We start from the raw sequence: 23,299 nt of genomic DNA, 5'->3' as shown, positions 1-23,299 counted from the left end.
AGAGGTTTCAAATAAGAGTGGTCAGAGACAAAATCCCGTTTCAATTACCTCTTAAATAAATGGTTAAATTAGAAGAGCACTTCTGGATTACGGGAGCCCAAAGACAGTGCCAAATTATGAAGAGGTAGTTTTCTCTTAGACAATGTGAAATCTAAGAGGGCTTTTAAATAAGTATTTTTGCTTTCGAAACACTATAGGAGACTATTAACCTCATCAAACAGAAGCCCTTGACAACAGTCTTTTTATTCCAGATGAGCACAACTCAGGAATTATCTCTCTCTTAAGCTTATGATAGAAACAGTCATCCACATCAGAAAAGAAAAAAAGTACAAGGCAAAATCTCACTTCATAGTATCCCACATGAGAGCACAAATGTAGAAGTCTCAGCCACATAGCAGCACCATAGGACGATCTCAGAATTTCAGTGTTGGAAGGGATGTTAAAGACCATGTTGGTCCAACACCTTCACTTTGTAGACAGTATGCAGAGTATTTCTTTGCAAGGTCATCAGAAATAAGCAATGATTGAAGACTTGGGTTCTTTTTCGAAGATTTCAGTATGTCGCAGTGGTAACTGAATCCCTACAATAAATGAAAGGTCTAATGTCCTGACCCAAACACTTGATTCCCAACACAGTTCCTAAGCCTCCAGAATGGTTCCCAAAGAGCCCGCCTTTTAGCGCTCACATCCTTGTGTAGGCCCCCTCCTCCCACCTCCCACCAGACCCTGGGTTAGGTTCCCTCTTGAGCTCGTCCTTGGTCAGATCTCTCCCGCTGGGGGAAGTCGGCTTGCCATGTCACCAGCAGCTCTGTGGCCAGTCCTGTAAGACAAGGATCTGAGGCCTCCCGCCAACGGCCAGGGAGGAACTGGGGCCAGCCTGCCGGCCACGGGCCTGAACTTGGAGGCAGATGTGCCAGGCCCGGCTGAGCTGTGGCCGTAGCCCCAGCCGACAGTCTGGCAAGAAGCTTGTGAGAGACCCTGAAGCTTGTGAGCCAGATTCCTGACCCTCAGACACTGTGTGAAATAAACGTTTGTTGTTTTAAAGTCCTACATTTGGGGGTCATTTGTTAAGCAGTGAGAGATAACTAATAGACACCACACGGCATTATATATTCTTTAAACTTAATCTACACTGTCCTTGATATCTACATAGTAATTCTTTTCTAAGTATTAAAAAGAAACCTTCACTTAAAGATGCTATCAATGGTGTTCTTTAAAAAGACACGATTAAATGGTTTACAGAATAGGTAATAGGATATTTAGTAATTCATAAGGCACTAATTCTAATTTAATGTGCGTTCTTGGCAACCAGATATAGTTAAAATTTTGAAATTTGGTTGCAAGTAGTAATTGCTGCACGTTCCCATTTCAGTACAACTTTTTTCCCCTTAAAATCCCAGTAGATAAAAAATATGAATTTATATTTAAATCAAAACATTTTCTTCATATTTCTAAGTAACCTTAGTAGGATGTTGAGTAAGGGGGAAACAATCATCATCAGTTGATAATGATGGTAACATGTAAAATAATCACTTCTCTAATTAAATAAAACCTCCAAAGTTTTACCCTTGGAAGGAAAACCTCCAGGTAAGGAGGAAAAGCAGTTGCTATAATCCTGACCTCACAGCCGGGCGTGGTGGCTCACGCCTGTAATCCTAGAACTTTGGGAGGCCGAGGCAGGAGGATTGCTTGAGGTCAGGAGTTTGAGACCAGCCTGAATAAGAGCAAGACCCCATTTCTACTAAAAAAAAAAAAAAAAAAGAAAGAAATTAGCTGGACAACTAAAAATATATATTAAAAAAATTAGCCGGGCATGGTGGCGCATGCCTGTAGTCCCAGCTACTCGGGAGGCTGAGGCAGGAGGATCACTTGAGCCCAGGAGTTTGAGGTTGCCGTGAGCTAGGCTGATGCCGCGGCACTATGGCTCAGGTGACAGAGTAAGACTGCATCTCAAAAAAAGTAATAATAATAATAACCCTGACCTCTCTTCTAAATTTCCTCTGCCCTTCATGTTCTCAGTCCAATTATTCATTCAACACACTCCATCAAAAAATACTTATTGAACCCTTTCTCCACAGTATACACAGGGATACGGCAACAAATTAGACAGGCCGATCGGCTCCACCCTCATGCACCTTCTTATTTGGGAGCAAAAAAAAAAAAAAGAAATGAAGCAGTTACAATACAAAGGCGATTATTAGGGGAGGAGGAGAAGAGGGTGCAGAGGCAGCACCTAGTAGGATACCTGCCCCGATACTGGTGGGGAGGGACTTGGCAGGGCAGGGTGGGGTGTGGGAGAGAGTCTAGAAAAAGCTTTTTGTAACTGACATTTAAATTTAATGTTAAGGTGTCAGGAGATATTTCCAGCAAAAAAAAAAGAACTCCCCGCGCAAAGGCCTGAAGGTAAGCGAGTCACATTAAGACGCTGGGCAGTTCAGCGTGGCTGCAGCACAGAGGGGACAGGCGTGCTGGCGTGCTGAGAGCCTCAGAGTGCAGCCCAAGAACGGGCTGACATGGGGAAGGATTTAAAACCAACACAAGGATTTAAAAACCAACACATCTTTACACCCTGACCTTTTGCATCCTACCTGAGAACACTTATTTATATTCCAGGCCTCCTAGGCTAGTCCGGTTTGACAACGATTATGTATGGGGCGGCAAGAGCTCTGGGGTCAGAAATACCTGCTTTGAACCTCAGCTTGGGAACAACAGTAACACCAACCTCAGGTCGTCTAGAGGTTAGATGGAAAAGCATAGGTGAAACACCCTGCATACATCAGGTGTTTAAAAACCTCTTCCCTTCAGCTAGGTGAGGTGGCTCGCACCTGTAATCCTAACACTCTAGGAGGCCCAGGTGGGAGGATCCCTTGGGCTCAGAGGAGTTCAAGATCAGCCTGAGCAAGAGCGAGACCCCATCTCTACTAAAAATAGAAAAATTAGCCATGCATGGTAGTCCACACCAGTAGTCCCAGCTACTTGGGAGGCTGAGGCAGGAGGATCGCTTGAGCCCAGGAGTTTGAGGTTGCTGTGAGCAGCGATGACACCACTACACTCTAGCTGGGATAACAGACGGAGACTCTGTCTCAAAAACACACACACAAAAAAAACCCTCTCACTTACTTTCTTTCTGAGCCCCCAGCTGGCTCTGAGCAGAAGGGCACCATGTCACTGTCCACACGTGACCTCATAATTTGGCAGAGGACAATCCTTCTCTTGGCCACCCCCTATGTCCCTCCCATTCACTTCTAGTCTCCACCCTCTTTCTCAGATAACATTACCTTCCATTTGCACAATCCCTGTCATACAGCAATAACTGTAGCACTTATAAAACAAGAATTACCCCCGTATATAGCCGAGACTCGCCCCATCACACCATCTGTACTTTACATTTTCGTATGCACTTGACCTCACTTATTGCTTCTGATAACATTGTAAGGTTGAGTATCGTAATCTCTATTTGGCAGGTGAGAGCCCTAGGTTCGGGGAGGTTATATGATTTACCCTGACCTAGGCTTTGAACTTAGCTTCTCATTTTCTAAAGAGTTCTGTCAGCGCTACAAAGGCTGCCTCCAGTGACGGTTACGATGGACATGTGTTTTAAGGTTGACTTGCGGTTTCTTTTTAGCATTGTTAGGACTAGAGAAGCACGGGCTTTTATAAGTGTATACCCATTCATCAATAAGCAGCTATATGCCCTTTCACACATATTTTAAGTTCTCTAGATGCAAAACTAAACGGGGGTGGTGGCGGTAGGATGTTCTCATAGAGATGACTGCCGAAGAACTCCTCCCATGACTTCGGCGGTAAGTACCACTTTCCGTTTGCCTCCTTGCCCAGCTATGCTCATAATAGTAAAAATAAAGCTTCCTAGTGCCTTCATAATAATAAAAAAAAAAACCTGCCTTCTCTGTGAAAATAAGAGCACAAATGAAAGGTTTAATTATTCAAGTAGACCTTAGCTGCTTATTTAAAATGGAGTTATTTATTCCCTCATGGGATCAGAATAAGATGGCGTGTAGGTCACCTGTTCCGAGCCTAGTATTTACCTAGGGTGCTGTCTCCTTTGCACGGGCGTCAGCCTCACTTCCGAACAGCTCAAGTTCAGTCCACAAATGGAGCCTATTCTGCCTTCCAAAGTCTTTCCCAACCCCCCACCTTCCTTTAGGTGTTTCTCCTAAGGTGATGCACAGATTACCTGTATCAAAATTACCTGGCTACTTATTAACGGGAGATTCCTGGGCCCCCATATTGACCTGAATCATCACCAGTGAATGGGGCAGTAGCTTTTTAGCGTCACATGACCCACCAGATTCATGCTTTGTCAATTGCATATTCTGTCTTTTACACCAAAGAGAAAAACAAATGGTTTCCGGTGAGGTCCTTCCTTATCTCATAGTTAAAACAACTGGTTTTTAACCTAAGTGGCTGATAAAAATGCGAAGTCAAACAGTGATTTCGGTTTGACACCTGAGACCCTCTCTTCCAAGCATTCCATATAGTGGGCTTGCACACAGTACTGTGTACAACTATTCAGCCAACCAAGAATACTCTTAATCAGAAGCTGTTCTACGTTGCTGGAACCATGTTGTTCACAAGGGTAGCACTTCAAATATTCGGCAGAAATTCTGAAATTATGGCCTCTATGGACTCCCCCAATATACTAGCTATTGTAACCCAAACGATGAAGTACATGATGTTAGTTTGGTACAATTCTTTATCTTGATGATTCAAATTCTGTTTCATTCTAAAATGTTAAACAGTTGGGTTTTACTTGTTTTAAAGCAAAAAAAAAAATTGCATATATGAGAAAATATTAGGAAAAAGAATCAACTTTCACCATCATAAAACTTAGGATGAAATCTTAAAACATGATGTTCACCTTAAATTAGGCAGCCTAGGGCATGGCACGCTGATAATGTAATTACATAATTACGCACACTCCGCGACATAAAGGGACTGACATCTTCATTGGGAGACGTGGGCACAAAAGTTATCTCCTTAGGGTGGGGTATTTGGCTTAAAGTCCACATCTGCCAATATCCTTTCCTGTATAATTTGAGCAACACAGGCTGGAAAGGCGTTTGAGAAGCAAATCAGGTGGCAAAAGTCAGGTCTGAGGGAGGCAAGGAGGACGGAATACTGTTTTAGAAACCCGAAATCCTTGGTCCTCCGAATAGAAACTTATCAACCCGGGAACAAGGCTGGTACTGCTCATTAGCGTAAGACAGAGACTGGCTCTCCGCTCTGCAGCTCGAGAGGAGAACACTGGCTTTGCAGGTGAGCGCCTCCGGCTCGGTGCTATTTGCACATCCACCGGCTCGGTGCTATTTGCACATCTCACCTGGGCCTTCCGGTCACAGACGCACCACCTTAAGGAGCCGAGTGAGAAAGCGAGAACAATCAATAAAAAAAAAAGAAATGCTGCCAGCTATAAATCAGCCACGTGGAGCTGCAGCTGCCGCAGCCGCAACTTCCTGGTGTGCCTCCTGCAGGCGGCTGGGGCTCCGGGCGCAGGGAGGGGTGTGGGGGCCGCCGCGCCCGGTCCGCAGGGCCGGGGGTCTGCAGGGCACGGGCGCTGAGCGCGGAGTCGTGGTCTGCAAGCACAATAAAAGTTTGGGCGTCTGGAGGCTCGGGGGCGCCGGCTGCGGGGCGGAGGCTGAGGCCAGACGCGGGCGAGCGGGCGCGAGGGGCCGGGGGCGGGCTCGGAGGACCGGGCCGCGCGGGCCGGCCGGGCGCCGCGGAGGCCGCGCAGGGGCGGGGCGGGGAGGGGCCGCGCCGGGGAGGTCCGGCCGAGGGGAGTTCCGGAGCCGGCGCGGGGAAGGGCGGGCGCGGAGAGGGCGGGCGGGAGGAGGAGGAGGAGGGAGCCGGGAGGGAAGGGGAGCGCCGCGGCGGCGGCTGCGCCGGGCTGTGTCTCTCGCCGCCGGAGGAAGATGAGGCTGAAGATCGGGTTCATCCTACGCAGCCTGCTGGTGGTGGGGAGCTTCCTGGGGCTCGTGGTCCTCTGGTCGTCGCTGTCCCCGCGGCCGGACGGCCCCAGCCCGCTCAGCAGGATGAGGGTGAGTGACCCGCCCGGCCCCTCCGGCGGCTGGACCCGCAACTTGCTCAGCCGGCGCGCGCGGCGGGAGCGGGGCGGCGGGGCCGGGCTCCGCAGGTGGTGCGGGCGGGCGCGGGCGAGGGGGCGCCGAGCCCCGCGCTGCGGTCCCGCCGGCCCGCCCCCTCGCCGCCGCTTCCTCCCGCTCCTCCCCGCCGGCGACACGGCGCTGCGCGGCCGCGCTCTCGCCGGGACCGCGGGCGGAGGGCCGGGCCCGGAGCGCGGCCGCGCGGCGCCCGACTGGCCACCGCGGTGCGGGACCGCCGCCCGGCGCGGGGCCGCGGGTGGGTCCAGGCTGCGGCCTGTGGCGCGCGCAGGCCCGAGGAGGCGAGATGCCGCCGCCGCCGCCGCGGGGTCGGCGGGCCCGGCCTGGGTCCAGCCTTCGCTCCGCCGCCGCCCGTCCGGGGGCGTTCGCGGCGGGGCTCCCCCAGCCCGCCCGCCGGGAGTGGGAGGGCGACGGCGCCCCGCCTCCAGCCCGCGGCGAGCGCCGCCTCCGCCGCCGGGGACCCGGGGACCCGGGGACTCGGGGCCGGGGCCGGGGCACGGGGCGGCCGAGGCCTCGCGCGGGCTGGCCGTTCCCCGCTGCGCGGGCCGGCGGGGCGGTTGGCGGCGAGGGCGGAGGGCGTCCGCGGCCCGCTCGTGCGCCCCGGCCCCCGCGCCCGCCGAGCCCCTCGCCGGCGGCGCCCGGGCGCTGTCCGGGGGTCGGGACGCGGCTCCTCCTGCCGGGCTGCGGCGGGGCTGCTCGGGCCGGAAAACTAACTTGAGCCGGCGCCCGGCCGCCCGCGTCCGTCTGCCGCCCGCGGCGCGCGTGCGGGCGCCGACAGCCGGCCGGGGGGTGAGTCGGGCGCCTCGGGGCGCCAGTTACCGCGCCCCGCGCGCAGCCCGGCGGGGCCCGGCCACCCGGCAGTTGGCCGCACGCACCCTCCTCGCCCGCCTCACCTGCTCCCCGGACGGCCGGCGCTCCCGCTCCGCCCTCGCCTGGGGCCCGGGATGCCCAGGGATGCCCGGGCAGGGAGGGCGCGAGGCCCGGGACCGCGCGGCGGGCGGCGGGGAGGCGGCGCGGTCTGCCGCAGGGTGCCTCCCTGCGAACACAGACAGGATCCGCGCTGCGTCTACGCAGCCTTCCCTGTTAACTTTCCCTGGCAAAGTTCGCTTCAGGAAGTTGGGGGGACAGGCTTGTGGCGTCTTCTCTGGAGAATCTCAGGAGGAGATTTTTTTATTTTTTTAAATCGGCTGTTGCCTATGGATCACGAGATTAGATTTAATCTGCATATTTTCATATTTGGAGTCCTCACTGCAGTGGAATCCCTTTCTGATATCTGGGTTGGGTTCCCATCGAAGTCACCTACATTGACGAAAATAAAAAGTGTCAGATTTTTCCCTTCCAGCGTGTTCTCAGCTCCAGTGCGGTGGTGGGGACCCCTTTTTTCTTATGATTTTGCTTGTAAAATGATTTACTGACAAAGATTAACTCGAGTATTGCAGTTGTCCGAGAATATTTGTTTTAGGTCATCAAATGCCCTGTCACACAGAGCTGGAATGTTAACCCGCCCATTTTCTGGTAGAGAAATTGAGGAACAAACTGACAAAGCTAGTCAGGGTCAGAACGTCCTGCGGCTCACGTGGTGAGGCTTTTCAAGAGATGGTGGAACATCACTTTCCAACTCTTGGAACATTTTATTAGTGCAGATACAGGGTGAGCCCTACTGTCCACTTAGTAACTCTAGGGTGAGGGTGCGGAAGGTGGCGATGGCTTGATTTTGGGTCCAATGTATTGGATAAAGCTTGTCAGTGGAGCTAGCGTAATTTCTACTACTTGTCAAAGACAGAAGCTAGATTGTAAAGACTTACCAACTTAACATTAAAAAGGACGTTTGGGTATCAGGAGAGCAAGACCTTTATATTGGCTTCCCAGGCAAATAGTAAAATCTAAGCAAGTTAAGGTTTAGTTTATGAGTAATAAGAGTGGAAAGAAGAGACTGTTGCCTTGCCTTAATAGAAACTAACCTGAGAACTTTCGAGATATGGCACTGGAAGAACATCTTCTTTAGGGAGGGTTCTGATAAGGTGCTCAGATTCTGACTGCTGAGTTTCTCCTCCCCTTTGGGGTTCTTTTTTGCTTTTGAGACCCGTTTTGCTCTGTCGCCCAGGTTGGCGAAGGGTGGTACAATCATAGCTCACTGTAACCTTGAACTCCTGGGCTCAAATGATCATGTTTCCTCAGCCTTCCGAGCACCTGGCTGGTTTTTATCATCTGTTTAGAGATGGAGCCTTCCTATGTTGCCCAGGCTGGTCTCCAAGTCCTGGCTTCAGGCCATCCTTCTGCGTCAGCCACCCCGGTAGGGTTCTTCTGCTCTGATTATGGTTGCAGACGCTTCCGCCCATTCATTGTGAGGGCCCTGCTTCCCTTTAAAGCTCATCCACACGTGGACTTTTGGGGATCCTTTTAAATGGCTTGAGACGGGGTAGAACAATCCAGTTTACCAAATACGGGTTCTGCCTCTGTTCCAGCAAGCTTATGCTTATGGCTCTGTCCACCTTCGCGTTGTCTTATCCATGTCGCAGATACTAAAGTCTGTTACAACCTGGTCCTTCCTTACCTGGACTATTTCCTTGCTTCAGATTTGCCCACCTTTGGAGTCAAGACAGGAGAAACATGTTTCTTACCTCCTCCTTGTCTCTGGGCCTCTTGCCCTTTCTCTGAGGTGGGTGATGTGAAAAACCACCTTATTCCAATCATTCTGTTGTGGAATTTTTTTTTTTTTTATTGATTTGCTCAAACATTTCTGAGTGCCTACAATGTGCCAGGCACGGACGCTGTAGGTTGTTAAGGAAGCACTCTGTGCTCTTGACCTCATGGATCTTGCAGTCTAGTGTGAAAAACACATTAATCAAGCCTCCATAAGAGAGAGAGAATGATGCTATGAAGGTAAGTATGGGACTTATAGGCCCTGCTAAGGGGTTAGGTCTTAAGAACAGTGAGGAGCCATTGAAGGATTTTATTTTATTTATTTATTTATTTATTTATTTATTTTTATTTTTTTTTATTTTTTGAGACAGAGTCTCACTGTGTTGCCCAGGCTAGAGTGAGTGCCGTGGCGTCAGCCTAGCTCACAGCAACCTCAAACTCCTGGGCTCAAGCGATCCTCCTGCCTCAGCCTCCCGAGTAGCTGGGACTACAGGCATGCACCACCATGCCCGGCTAATTTTTTTCTATGTATATTTTTAGTTGGCCAATTAATTTCTTTCTATTTTTTAGTGGAGACGGGGTCTCGCTCTTGCTCAGGCTGGTTTCAAACTCTTGACCTTGAGCGATCCACCGGCCTCAGCCTCCCAGAGTGCTAGGATTACCGGCGTGATCCGCTTGCCCGGCCTGTTGAAGGATATTAAGTAGGAGAGAGACATGATCAGATTTAGGTTTTGAAAAGATCGCTCTGGTTGCTTGCAGGAAGTATGCATTTGTCTGTAGAGCAGATAGGAGGAGTCCTGTTGGCAGTTACAATAAATAGTTCAGGTGGGACATGGCATTATCTGCCAACCCTTGGGGTGGCAGGGTCATAGTAGAGAAGGGGAAACATAAATTGATTCAGGAGCTATAAAGGATGGAAAGGCACCAAGATTTGGTGATTGAATGAGGAGGCTGAGGATGATAGCAGTTGCATGAACATAGCTCACAACAGCCTCAAATTCCCAGGCACAAGCCATCCTCCTGCCTCAGCCTCTCGAGTAGCTGGGACTGTAAGCACATACAACCATGCCCAGCTAATTTTCATACACATTCTTTTTTTTTTTTTTTTTTTGAGACAGAGTCTTGCTCCGTTGCCCAGGCTAGAGTGAGTGCCGTGGCGTCAGCCTAGCTCACAGCAACCTCAATCTCCTGGGCTCAAGCGATCCTTCTGCCTCAGCCTCCTAAGTAGCTGGGACTTACAGGCATGTGCCACCTGCCTGGCTAATTTTTTCTATATATATTAGTTGGCCAATTAATTTCTTTCTATTTATAGTAGGGACAGGGTCTCGCTCTTGCTTAGGCTGGTTTCAAACTCCTGACCTCCAGCTATCCGCCCGCCTCGGCCTCCCAGAGTGCTAGGATTACAGGTGTCACTGCGCCCAGCCTCATACACATTTTCATATTGTATTTTTTTTGGTTATGGGAAGGCTCTTTTTGCCTTTGTCACCTGGATATTTTAAGGTCAGCATTTATTAAGACTATCTGTTTAATCTTACAAAGTGCAAAAGTTCCTTTAATTAAATAAATTGTAGTAATAGTATGTTTCATACAGACACCATTTATTCCAGGTTTTAGCCCTGAGTATTTCAAGTTGAATCATAAACCTCTGAAAATAAAAGTCTATGATGGAAATGTTGACAGATCTTTGGCTTTCGTGGTTCTGTTTAGACACCCAGTACTGGTGAGAAACGGTGTAAAGTGATGGTTCTCTGTATGTGCACATGCTACTTTAGTCTAACCATTAGTGCCACTTAGCTTAGGGCACATATAGTAGGAACTAATTCGGGAACTATCCTAGGCCAGCAGGTTTTATGTGATAAGCAAACTGACAGGTTTGAAAGGAATCTAGCTTAAAGGAGGACTGGCTGGATCGCTCACTATGTGTATAGTCACGTTGCACCTTACCAAAGCCATCGTATCTCAGTGATGGTCTGTTGTAACCTGAAAATTCTGCCCTTGACCATAAGATTTTATTTCAAATGGAAGCTCCATTTATGCTATTAGGGATGGAGCTATCACTTAGTGAAAACATGGTGCCTTAGGTGGTCACCATTCTCTTTCCCAGGCTACAGGCCTGGGGATTGGTTTTTGTTTTCTTAGCTGTTCCCCATCTCCCACCCTCCCCCACCCTACACACACAATACAAACAAAACAAAACAAAAAAATCCAACATCATCAAATCTAAGAGATTTGGGTTTGTAGACCTCCTGAAATTAATGCACACTTTTATGTACATGTGCATTGTTTTCTAGGTTGAGAATCAGAAGCTTTCACGTTTCCTAAATTTTCCTGTAAACCAAACAAGGCCTCAAACCACTGACACTGAGGTCTTTGGAGGTAGGGTTCATGTTTCCTGCTCATTGAGTATCCCCCCCTTCTCTCCTGGTACTGAATTTACGGAAGGCTTGTATTAAATTTTTGTCAAGTAAAATAAGGTACGTCCATTCATGTCTCCCCCATAGGTCTGTTCACTCTGGAAATGTTTGAATTCTGAGGAATTACTGTATTTGTCAGTTCCGTGGCAGTGCTTCCCATCTGGTGGCCTTAATCCAGTGATAATATAAGAAGATAATGAGAACTATCATGAGGATATGTTTTGTTAATAATCAAACTAGTAGGTGGAGAAGGTTTCTGATATAGCCTTTTGGGGAGTGCACATTATTAGTAAAGAGAGAGTGAAAACTGCTAAATAGCAGTGGAAATTGGATCACTACTTTGTGACTTAGGCAGGCAGCACAGAATGGGAGAGATGATGAAGGATACATCTTATACAGAAATTTGGATTTCTGTATAACCTGCATTAGATTAGCCAATAGCAAACTGGAGAAAGAGGGAGAGAGAAAATAATGCATCATGAATGAAAAGTAAAATTCTGAGCTCGAGCCATTTGTAAACAGTGTTTGTAAATTCTGACTTCAGCATTTATAGAAAAAAAGAGTTGGTCAGCAAGATTTGAGTAGCTATTGAATGCAGGAAAATGATTATGATTATTCAAATTTAAACTAGATAATTGTTCATATTTTGAATTCCTACTCTCATTCTTGAAGAACGAACGTACAATTCGATAAGTAGCTAAATTAAGGTTTTCAAATTTCTAGAATACAGTACAGAAGGATATGAAAGGAGTGGTTTTATAGTTATTTTGTATAAGGTAGAAGAGGGGCAGGGGTGAGAAGGTGGAATATATATTAATAATGTGGACAGAATTCTTTGTAGGAATTGAGAGATATATTTATAAGCATGACACTCATTCACTCAACAGACATTTCAAGCATTTTTGTGTTTACCAAGTGCCATCAATGGCTGTAGGCATTGGAGATAGCGTATGTGCAGGGGGTCTAAAGTTTTGACATAGTAAAGATGTTACTCAGGTCTTGACCTAAATAGGTAGTAGCTGCTGTGTCCATAACAGTGGTAATTTTCTCTTGATATATCCTCTGTTTGATACATCAGGTCAAGCCTTTTTCTAACAACTCCCTACGCCCAACCTTCCATTTGCTCAAAATAATAGCCCGTTTGCACTGGGCTGGGCACTGGGAATGAAAGAGGTGCAAAAGCGTGGACTCTGATCTCTTCTCTTGAGTGATTAAGCTGTGTGAACATGCAACAGCCACGGAAAGGGGGTTCTCACTGAGCTGTCAGAGGTCAGTGGTCGGAGGGAAAAGAGCAGAGCCTGGCGTTTGGCTGGAGCTGGTATGTCAGTGGGAGTTGGCCATGTAGAGATGCAGGGAGGAACATTCTAGACTACGGGAATGTGGCGAGACCTGAAGGAAGTCCAGTTTTACTGGTGAAAAGTGGTGGAATTTAAGATTGGAAAAGTAAGTGTGGGCCACAGGGAATTAAATGGTAGGTTAAGGAATTGGATTGGAGTTTTATTAATTCAGTGGTTAGAGAAGCGTTTTGGAGGCTTTGAAGTGGGATTGAGGGGTTGGTGACGTTCATTTACGTAACTCTTGAGTCAGTCATCATTCAACAAATACTCAAATATTTATGGAGCATCTTCTAAGTGCCCGCCATTGCTTTAGGCATCCGGGATGCCACGGAGTGGTAAACAATAACAACTGCAATAGCTCGCATGTATCGGATGCTTCCTCTGGGTCAGGTGAGTACTCTCTGGGTGTTACGTTGCTGAATTGTAACAACAACCCTCTAACGATCACAAGTCTAATCTAATCCCCACTGTATAGATGAGGCCACTGCGGTGCAGAGACGGGAGCTCTTTGTCCAAGGTACTTCACTTAGTAAGTGGGCAGGATTCAGTCTCCGGTGCCCTAACTTCACAGCTGTGCTCTCTCACCGTACACTAAAGTTTTAACAACACAGACAAGTTCATGTGAAATACATCGAAAGATGGATATGTAGACACCAGCAGTATAGCATCAGAGAAACACTGAAGACAATGTAGATGGTCCCTGACTTAGGATGGTTCAACTTAGAATTTTTTGGTTTAGGATGGGTTTATCAGGAGTCAAAGAGCATCTCAACTTAAGATGGTACAACTTACATTTTTGAGCTTTTAGGATGGGTTTGTCTGCATGTAATCCTGTTATACATTGAGGAGCAGCTGTACAGGATAGTATGAGAGAGAATGGGAAGGTCAGTGAAGGTGAGTGAGTCATGCAAATCTAAGGGAAGAGCATGCCAGGCAGAAGGAACAGGAAGTGCAAAATCCCTGAGATTGGAATGAGGCTGGAGTGTTTGAGAAACAGAAGACCAGTATGGCATGTTCAGTTTGCAGGGAATACAGTGCTTGATGAACTCAAAGATGTAGTCAGGACTTAGATAATGGGGGTCTTGTGGTCTGTTATTAGGGTGATTATTTGTTTTCGTTTACATTCATTACCCTTTTACTTTCAAAAGTGTTCTGGATTGGATGTTAAGTTATATGGTCATCTTACTTAATACGCATGGTCCTAGATAAGCGAAATGACTAATAACCTTTTTCGGCCCCAGGTTTGTGGGCCAGACACACAGATAAACGAGTGCAGTGGGTGAGACAAGAACTGCATTTTAAGTCCACCAGGTCCTGTGGGATCACAGAGTGGCATCCGGCCTACGGAGTCGGGTGCTGTCAAAGAGTTTGTCTTAGAAAAGGACGTGTTGGAGAGGGGAAGACGTGAGGACAGAGAAAACTGCGGAAGCATGAAAGACTGTGGCCAGTCCTGGGGCCTGCATGGCTGGAAGGTTGGGTTGGAAAGGGGAGGAATGGAAGAGAGGACCCCAAGGGTACAATCTGAGCCATGAAAATCTTTGAATGATGTGAGAAGTTAGAGCTAGGCTAAAAGGAATAATGTGGAAACAGAGTGCAGGCTAGAATTCAGTGAGGAGAGAATTGTCTCTGTAGGATATAATGAGACCTAAACTAGGAGAGGGACGTAGAAACTGAATACAGAGGAGGAGAGAGTACAGAAGTAAGTTGCCCAGTGGGAGGAGGACTCATGCCTGTTGGAAGGGCTAGGGAACATCACTGCCTCAGGCAGTGAGTGGTCCTCAAACTTTAGCAGGCATCGGAATCACTAGAGAGTGTGTTAAAACATAGATTAAAAAAAATTCGGTTTGGGCATATAGCATTTTGTAGACCACAGGTAAGTCAAACGAATGTGTCTAACAGGTAGGTGCAGGTCAGGATAGAAATCAGAAGTGGATACAGAGAGTGCAGGTCACTGGCAGGAGCATGCTGTCTGCAGCCCAGGGAGCAGATTGGTGTATTGAGGGAGCATGTGTGGATGAGGAGGAAAATGTGGGTAGAAAAAACCATGGAAAATACCTTCTTTAAGGCACCAGGAGCGGGAGAGACGAATTAATGCATAGGCATAAGAAGTAAAATGATTTAGAGAATGTTGACCTATAGGAAACAGGGAGGAAAATACTTTAAGGGAAGGACCATCAAAAAGTATTTGAGAAAGAACTGATTAGAATGCAGGATGGAGCAAGTGGCTGCTTGAGTGTCGCCCGTGTGCTGAGCTAACCAGGGGGGTGCTTTGGTCGAGGGAGGGACTGCAGTAGAGTCTGCATTGGCGTCCCGGTTAATATTATGGCCCAGAAAAACTGGCTCCTCTGGTAAAGAAGTTCAGGTGGTGAACAGTTACCTTCGCTCTGTGAAAAATACAAATAGAAGAGAAAGAGTTTTATTAGAGAACTGTAACTGTCAAAGAGGAACTTAACCATTTTTGGTTATATTTGTGCTACCACAATTAGGTACCTCTCCCCCTCCCCTCCCCTCCCCTCCACCCCACTGCTGTGCGTGAGACACAGGTGCGTGTCTGTTTCCAATCGAACTGTAATTGTGTGGCTGTGATAGCGTATGACACTGTATATGCCAGATACTGTAATATGTGTATAACGTATATCGGGCATTTTTGTGCACTTTGGCCTGAAGTCCAGTGATTTGTAAAGCTGCAGATGGAGAAACAGCTTAATATCTGAAGTTGGAAAAGAAATTTTTATCCTGAGAATATCAGGCAATTTTTAGTTTTTGACACATTCATTTGGCTGATGCATATTTAAAGGAAAAACGGAATAGCAAAACTGTGCTCTCAGCATTTCAGTTATCTTAGTTTTTGCAAACGAGGTTCACCATTTAATTCCGGTTCAGCCCTTGTGGTCCCGAAGGTAACACTGGCGCAGCTTGAGCTCAGGGCTGGAGTCTCTCTGGAGAGGAAGAACTGACTTTCAGTTGCTTTGTCTGCTAAGACTCCTTAATATTTCAGGATGAGAAATGTCCTCATTTCTGCGCCATTGTGAACCCCTTTCCGGGCTCCCCGGCCTGCCCAGCATTTCCCGGGGTTGCTCCCCAGAAGCATCCAAACGTGCTGATAGGGAGACCTGATCCAGTCCGCTGAGTGCAAGAACTGGCACACTGAAACTTGAGGGAAAAAATTAACTCTACATTATCTAATTAGGTTCATAGAATTGCTGCGGAGCAGCCTGGTTTCCCAAATCTAGAAGGTACAATTAACTGCAGTATTACATCAATACCAACTAGTCTGCTAATAGGCTTCTAAGCAGAGCAATTGGAATTTGTTATTACCAAGAATATTTTAAGCTGGATGAATTAAAATTAAGTCACACACTATTGGGAGCCATTCTGTATGAGAATAAAATAGATGACCTAATCGTTCTTTTTCATCTTTAATTTTTATTGATTCCCAGGGTTTAGGAAGACATTTGGGCCTCAAGAGGCATGCTGCTCTCTTCAATAGTCTGCTTACATGCTTAATGATCATCTGGCTTAAGGGTGATTTGGCATTTGTAGTTCTAAACTTTATGAAATTATTTTATGTGCTTTAGTGCTTAAGTATTGAGTTACTTACTGTGAAAATTATGTATTCACTGTTCGTATGTACGTTATTTAAAAAAAAGTTAGTATTAAAGAATATGTCTTAAATAGACATTAACTAAGAAACTCGCCCAAAATTTTTGGGGTGAGGATCCCTTTTAAGAGAAGGTGGGTATATCTGCATTTCTATTTATCAAACTGTTTGTAATTTTCCTTTGACTTCTGATTTTCCTTTTAATAAAAACACCAAAGGAAAAAAGCCTGATGAGACACTCTCTTCAACGTGAGCAAGGTTTGCAAGTGGCCCTTCACAACTATGCAAATGCCTAACTCCTCCTCCAGCTGGAACCCTGGATTCAAAATCAACCCGTTGAAACAGTAAGGTGCGATTGTACATTGCAAAAGTGAAGTCCCTGTGTCTCAACGCTTGAAGGGCTCTAGAGGTTCTTGTCAGCATGTACTTATTGCACCTTTACATTTTTTATCATTTTTACTAACATCTATTATTCCAAAAATAGTTCCCTTGTAGCCCTAATGTAAAACAAAACTGTGAATATACTTAAGTGAATAATGCAAGTGTCATTTTGCCAGGATATATCAAAGATACGTGGGTAAAGATGTTCAAGTATAGAAAATGGGAAAGGAGGAGTGTGGTAGGGAGATTCCCATTCTATTTAGATTTATAATTTACAGTAATTGCATAAACATTTCAGAAATGACTCAGGAACAACCTAGTGAGGTTAAATCAATTAAGATATTTTATTTGCTTGATTATTTAATGCTATTATGAAAAATATGTATTTGTGAGGGAAATTAGTTGCCTAGAAAAATTTGCCATGGGCTATATTGTCCTATGTACTGGAGTTCTTTGTCAGTAACAGCCCTGTACATACAAACTCAAAGGTATGCTTTGCATAGCCATTTCAAAACTTGTCTTAGGCGTTTTCTAAAATATCTGTTTTATTAGGTATAGCGTTTTTTTAAAATTTATTTATTTTTTATGTCTTGCTTAGTTCGAAGAAACAGGTATAGGTTTTAATTATGCTCACTTGCGATGACTTAGTTCTTACCCTTCCCCTGCAAATTTTGCTTGTGGCAATTTAGCATTTTGCCATGCAGCTCTTATTAGACAATTTGATCATTATGTTTCTTAAAATTTAAGCTAACAGATTTCGTCTTTTAACCTTTAATATGGCAACGTGTGCCACATAAGTCTCAGTATTTGTTACTCGTACAATCTGTTTGCAGGGTTTTACATCTTCCTTTTGAAAGAAAGTGTTTAAAACCCCTTCTTCAAAGGTCTGGTAATTCTTGCCAGAATGATTTAAAATGAATAAAAAAATCTATTAGATTTTTGGCAAATAAGCTCTCAATTATAGTACAGAATAAATGACTACAAAGTGCTTTTTAGAGTAATGGAACAGAAATGACTGAAATCTTGTTACTTTATACATGCATACTTTTCTACTGTGGTAGATGTTTAGTTTTTAAACTAAAAGATCATTGTCAAGATTGGAAACTCTGATCACTTAGAATATATAATTATATTTTCACATTGCTAGACTGAGGAAATGCAGGCGTGCAATTTCATTAACTTGCTCCTGTGTAATGGCCTCAGAGGAAAATCTAAGTTCAGTATCTGTCATAGAAGGCTGGAGGAGAAAGTGTCCATTTTGGAGAGCAATTAAGTTTGCTCTCAGTCCAGGGAGGTCATGGTAGTAAAGAAGGAAAAAAAAATACTTTTAGCAAACAATTCTCTAAAAGTCCCTCTGTTCCAAAAATGTACTAGCAGAGGATGATTTCCAAACACCTTAATGTTTTAAAGACTTTCATTCTCTGTACGAAACTAGGATAACTCTTACTTCTCGTAGCTCACATTTAGACTCCAAATCACGGCACATACAACCCTCGAGTTTTAAAATAACTGTAGGGTATGGGAAGCACATTTGCTAACTTTGAAAACTTTACAGAGTGGGGTCGACCTGCAGACATGAAACAGCCTACAGCACCCTTCCTTCTCCCAGGCCCTGCTGCGTCCTCGGCTTGCGACAGGCGCAGCGGGCCGTCTGTCTGTCCAGACGCAGGTGCGCTGCCTAGTCGCTCTCAGGCCGTTTCTCACAGTGTCCTGTTTGAAAATCTGAGGGAGGTTTTAGTGAATGTGACTCCTTTCGCTTTCCACTAACGACTGCTGCAGGGAGGGCGCCAGCCCCCCTCTCACCAGCCCGGGCCTCTGGCTGGAGCCCGGCAGGCAGATCCCATCCCAAGCCGGCAGTGGGGCAGTCACATTTTTTAAGAGGCAGTTACCATCTTTGACCTGAGGGAAAAGTAAACGTTAAAATCTCTGTTGCACTTTGGCAAAGATCCCTCCCTAAATTTAAAGGAAATGGCTTGAGATGTCCGTTCCTGATTTGCATCTGCCTCTTCAGCTTTAGTGACAGAGACTTGTGTTTATAAGTAAACGCCTCTTATGTAATGATTTAAGATTTAAAAGGGCTGATAAAAGGCAGAAAGAGTAAAAGGAAGTTGTTGTTGTGACAACTAAGGAATAGATGATTTTTCAAAATACAGAAAATCAGAAAAAGTAATACACATTCAGTGTTTTTGTCGGCTAGTGAATTGAGATACTTTTCTTACCATTCCTTAATTCTTTGTGAAAATAACTACAGTATGTTTAACTGTTTTCTTCTCCCTTGGGAAAGAGGATTCCTTTTTCTGATCATGAGGCCTGGCATTTGTTGAGTGGTTTGGTTGGTTGGTTGGTCGGTCAGTTTCTTTGGGTCCCAGGGAATGCTTAAATGTGAGAATGGCTCCTTTAAGATTAAAAATGTCAGTTGTTTGGGAGGCTGAGGCAGGAGGATCACTTGAGCCCAGGAGTGGGAGGTTGCAGTGAGCTATGATGATGCCACTGCACTCTAGCCTTGGCAAGAGAGCAAGACTGTCTTAAAAAAAAAAAAAAGAAAGAAAAAAGTTGTATATTTTATCGACTACAAGGTAGCTAGGAAAACCAAGCCTGCCATTTGGGCACACAGCGTGTTGCCTCTGCACGATGAGGCTAGCAGGTTACTCATAATTCTCATACGGACACAACACAGAAGCTGCTTTTTCTGAAAATACTGATTCTTTTTAATTAACCGAACCTTATAACTCTTGTGTTGAGCCAGTGCTAATGAGGAAATAAAATTTCATTTCTAAAATTAGAGATAATGAACCTTTAAAAAAAATTGATGCTCTGAGTAATCTCTGTGCACCCCCTCCCCTCCACTCCACTCTCACGCTTGATTTTTTTTTTTTTTTAAAGCTGCTTTAAGAGGCTGTTGCATTCTGTGGAATGCCACAGATCTTGAGAGGGATGAATAATGAAAGTTAAAGACCGAGTGATTGACGAGGAATGGGGGAAAGATGAGCGATTTGGTTTTCTGGCATAAGACTCCTTTCTGTCAGAGGACTGCAGATTTTCCTGGGTTGTCATGGACTTAATTTAAAACTGCCTCATATATGCAGTGATGAAAATCAAATTTAAATTACTAAGTGGAACATCTTCTCGATAATGTTTTGAAAAAACTGATTTAGAACAGTGGTGTTGATACTTTGAATCATTAATATTCTGCAATTTTAACGCTGATGTTTCAATCTACTTCTCTCCATTCCCGCTACCGGGCCTCCTATCACAGTTTTAGCCAGGAACTGTTTTCAAGTGGTAAAAAATGATCAGAAAATGTAGAGTGCCTTATTAAGTGAAGTTTCTGTTTTATTTGTAGTGCTTTACATTTAGCTATAAATTCGATTTACTTGTTTCATAGATCCATGGGCCAGTACTAACATTAAAGTGTCCTTATTTAGGATTTCACATGCGGACGTTTGAAAACACTGGTAACAGATGACTGACACTCCAAAGTGAAAGAACAGAAACCACCACACTTTAACTGTTTTGTGGTGAAGCAAATGCATGGGAAATTGGCTGTTTCAGTTTGTTTGTTGTTTGTCGGAATTTCCGCCTCATTCAGAGGAAGACTTAGATTGGTTGCATTCCCTTCCCCACTCTGTGAAGTGTGTGGCAGTGTACACAACACTCGTTAAATGTGCGTAAAGAGCGAATGGTGCACTAAGTGGCACCTGGGACTTGAAAGGGCAATGTCTCTTAGATGCTTAACTTACCACTGGAATGAAGAAGATTAATCTAAAGATTAAGAAGATTAAGAAAAGGTGGACTTTTTGATAAAGGCCATTCTCACTGGAGATAAGTGATCTCTCATTGTGGTTTTCATTTGCATTTCCCTGATGATTAGAGATGTTGAGCATTTTTTCATATGTTTGTTGGCCATTATCCTGTCTTCTTTTGAAAAGTTTCTGTTCATGTCCTTTGCCCACTTTTTGATAGGGTTGTTTGATTTTCTTTTCTTGCTGATTTTCCTGAGTTCTACATAGATTCTAGTTATCAGCCCTTTATCTGATGTGTAGCTTTCGAAAATTTTCTCCCATTCTGTAGGTTGTCTGTTTGCTCTTGTGACAGTTTCTTTGGCTGTGCAGAAGCTTTTTAATTTGATCAGGTCCCATTTATATATTGTTGTTGTTGCTTTGATTGCCTTTGGGGTCTTCTTCATAAATTCTTTGCCTAGGCCAATGTCTAGAAGAGTATTTCCAATGTTTTCCTCTAGAATTCTAATAGCTTTACACCTTAGGTTTAAGTCTGTTACCCAGCGTGAGTTGATTTTTGTGAGAGGTGAGAGGTGCAGATCCTGTTTCAGTCTTCTACATGTGGTTATCCAGTTTTCCCAGCACCATTTATTTAATAAGGATTCTTTCCTCCAGTGTATGTTTTTGTCTGCTTTGTCAAAGATTAGGTGGCTATATGAAGATGGTTTTATATCTGGGTTCTCTGTTCTGTTCCACTGGTCAATATCTCTGTTCTTGTGCCAGTCCAAAGTTGTTTTAATTACTATAGCCTCATATAGTTTGAAGTCTGGTAAATTGATACCTCCCATTTTGTTTGTATTGCCTAGGATTGCTTTTGCTATACGGGGTCTTCTCTGTTCCATTCAAAGCATAAAATTATTTTTTCTATATCTGTGAAAAATGATTATGATATTTTAATAGGGATTTCATTGACTCTGTAGATCACTGCAACCTCTGTGGAAAGCAATATGGAGATACCTTAAAGAGATACAAGTGGATCTACCATTTGATCCAGCAATCCCATTACTGGGCATCTACCCAAAACAACAAAAGACATTCTATAAAAAAGACATCTGCACTCGAATGTTTATAGCAGCACAATTCACAATTGCAAAGATGTGGAAACAACCGAAGTGCCCATCAATACATGAGTGGATTAATAGAATGTGGTATATGTATACCATTCATGGAATACTATTAAGCTATAAGAAACAATGGTGACATAGCACCTCTTGTATTTTCCTGGATGGAGCTGGAACACATTCTACTGAGTGAAATATCCCAAGAATGGAAAAATAAGCACCACATGTACTCACCAGCAAATTGATTTCACTGCTCAGCATCTAAGTGGACATATAGGAATAACATTTATCGGGCATCAGACAGAGGGGAAGAGGGAGGAGGGGATGGGTATATACATACTTAATGAGTGCGATGCATACCATCTGGGGGATAGACAAGCTTGAAGCTCTAACTCCAGGGGGAAGGGGGGGGCAAGGGCAACATACGTAGCCTAAACATATTTGTACCCCCATAATATGCTGAAATAAAACACACACACGCGTGCGGGCGCAAAAGGTGGGAAAATTCACTTTGGGAGAGGAAGCTAGTATAATTTAGGATTTTGATTACTACCATTACTTCATTAAGAGAAATTCCTGATCATATAAGAATAAAGACACTGCATTTCTATGATTTTATATTACTGCTCCAGTGCTTCCTGTCCCAGGCAGTGTAATGAATTAAAATGTGTTGGATATTTAGCACAGGCAAAAGGGACCTACAGCTCAGGAACACTAAATTTAGAATTTTGTATTGTGGTTAGTTACCAGGAAGTAGTGGGGATGAAATCTGTGCTGCTGGGAAGGTTTTTTATTTCCTCATATAATAGGCCTCAGAGCCCACCCATCTTCTGCTTTTGCTGTCGTGTGAACTGTGCGCTAGTGAAGTAAGAGACGCTAGCACTGTTTATTAGGTTCAGGAGCTGTAGCAGATCTCATGGTTTTAGGATGAGCTGATATTCTAGCGGTATTTTCTTGTCACTGTCTTATCGGGATTTTGAAAATCCCAAATATGTCCATAATTTATTCAAGAGATCGCTAGGGAAGTTACATTCAACTTCATTGTAATATTGCTTACTGGAGCTTGGGTGTGTAGGGCAGGGAGAATGAGGTTTAAGATGCAGGAAGAAGATAAGCACAGGCCACCTAAAGGGACTAGGGGCTTTGCTGTGTAGTTTAACCCTTTGCACTCGCTTGCTTTTTTCTACTCGCGATTTAATTTTTTAAATGCCCCAGATTTTACAAAGCACGGCAGTAGAATAAAAAAACTGGAGTTTCTTTTCATACAAACTTATTTATTTGGATTTTTTTCCTTATATTTCAAATTATTGATACATTCAAAGAGTAATTTTAATCTCCGTAATTTTTGCTAACCGTGTCGGGTCACACTCGACATCTGAGTGCAAAGGGTTAATTAAGGTCATGGTTTAGAGCAGGTATTTGTATTGGGTTTGAGGAATAGGAAGGAGGAGAAAAGTTTAAAGCACATACATGTTTTTTTTTCTTTTTTAAAAAGTATAATCAGAAAAGAAGAATACAATCAGGCCAATAACCATGGATATTAATCCCCTCGAACACTAAATATTCTGGAGAGATTATGTTAATGTTTAATTTTCCTGACTGTGTAATGTGTAGCGCCCCAAGGACAAGGTGGAAGCTGGCAGATTAAAAATAAAAGCTGACATCATCTTATGGTAAAAGTACACACGTCTCTGCTGTGGGTTAACATCCTGGTGCAGTCGCCGTTAATAGTTTTAGTGAGCTTGGCCTAATGACTGACTTTCTCCAAACTTCCTTTTCCTTATCTGTAAAGTAGACATAAAACCAGCTTCATGGCAATGTTCTTCTGCTTTCATTTATGTAAGTTTTCGAGCTTCTAGGACAGGGTTTAACTTGCGGTTTTACACATACTATTTTTCCTTCTTTCTCTTCCTTCTTGGATAAGCATAATAATTTGCATATAGTTT

At 44.7% G+C, this 23,299-nt stretch overlaps 1 protein-coding gene and 1 long non-coding RNA gene across 4 annotated transcripts in view; one reads left to right on the top strand and one right to left on the bottom strand.

Annotated features, from left to right (window-relative positions):
- Nucleotides 1-224: 224 nt before the first annotated feature.
- Nucleotides 225-5,460, bottom strand: LOC105874642 (uncharacterized). Its single transcript, XR_001155592.2, has 2 exons — nucleotides 5,342-5,460; nucleotides 225-581 (listed from the first exon to the last, which is right to left on the bottom strand). It is a non-coding gene; the product is annotated as an uncharacterized LOC105874642 (long non-coding RNA).
- Nucleotides 5,461-5,870: 410 nt separating this feature from the next.
- GALNT7 (polypeptide N-acetylgalactosaminyltransferase 7) overlaps nucleotides 5,871-23,299 on the top strand; it is a 134,981-nt gene continuing 117,552 nt past the window's right edge. For 2 of the 3 annotated variants that reach the window (XM_012770675.3, XM_012770674.3), the window contains exon 1: nucleotides 5,871-6,056. In XM_012770675.3, coding sequence (XP_012626129.1) covers nucleotides 5,931-6,056 — 126 coding nt within the window. In that variant the 5' untranslated portion in view covers nucleotides 5,871-5,930. Of the gene's footprint in view, nucleotides 6,057-9,277; nucleotides 16,482-23,299 lie in introns of those variants that run through there. The other variant, XM_012770676.2, reaches the window with a different exon arrangement.

Source organism: Microcebus murinus, chromosome 15 (assembly GCF_040939455.1).
Source record: "Microcebus murinus isolate Inina chromosome 15, M.murinus_Inina_mat1.0, whole genome shotgun sequence".
Taxonomy (NCBI): domain Eukaryota; kingdom Metazoa; phylum Chordata; class Mammalia; order Primates; family Cheirogaleidae; genus Microcebus; species Microcebus murinus.
Note: the sequence above shows the minus strand (reverse complement) of the source record. Positions and strands in the feature narration are given on the sequence as shown.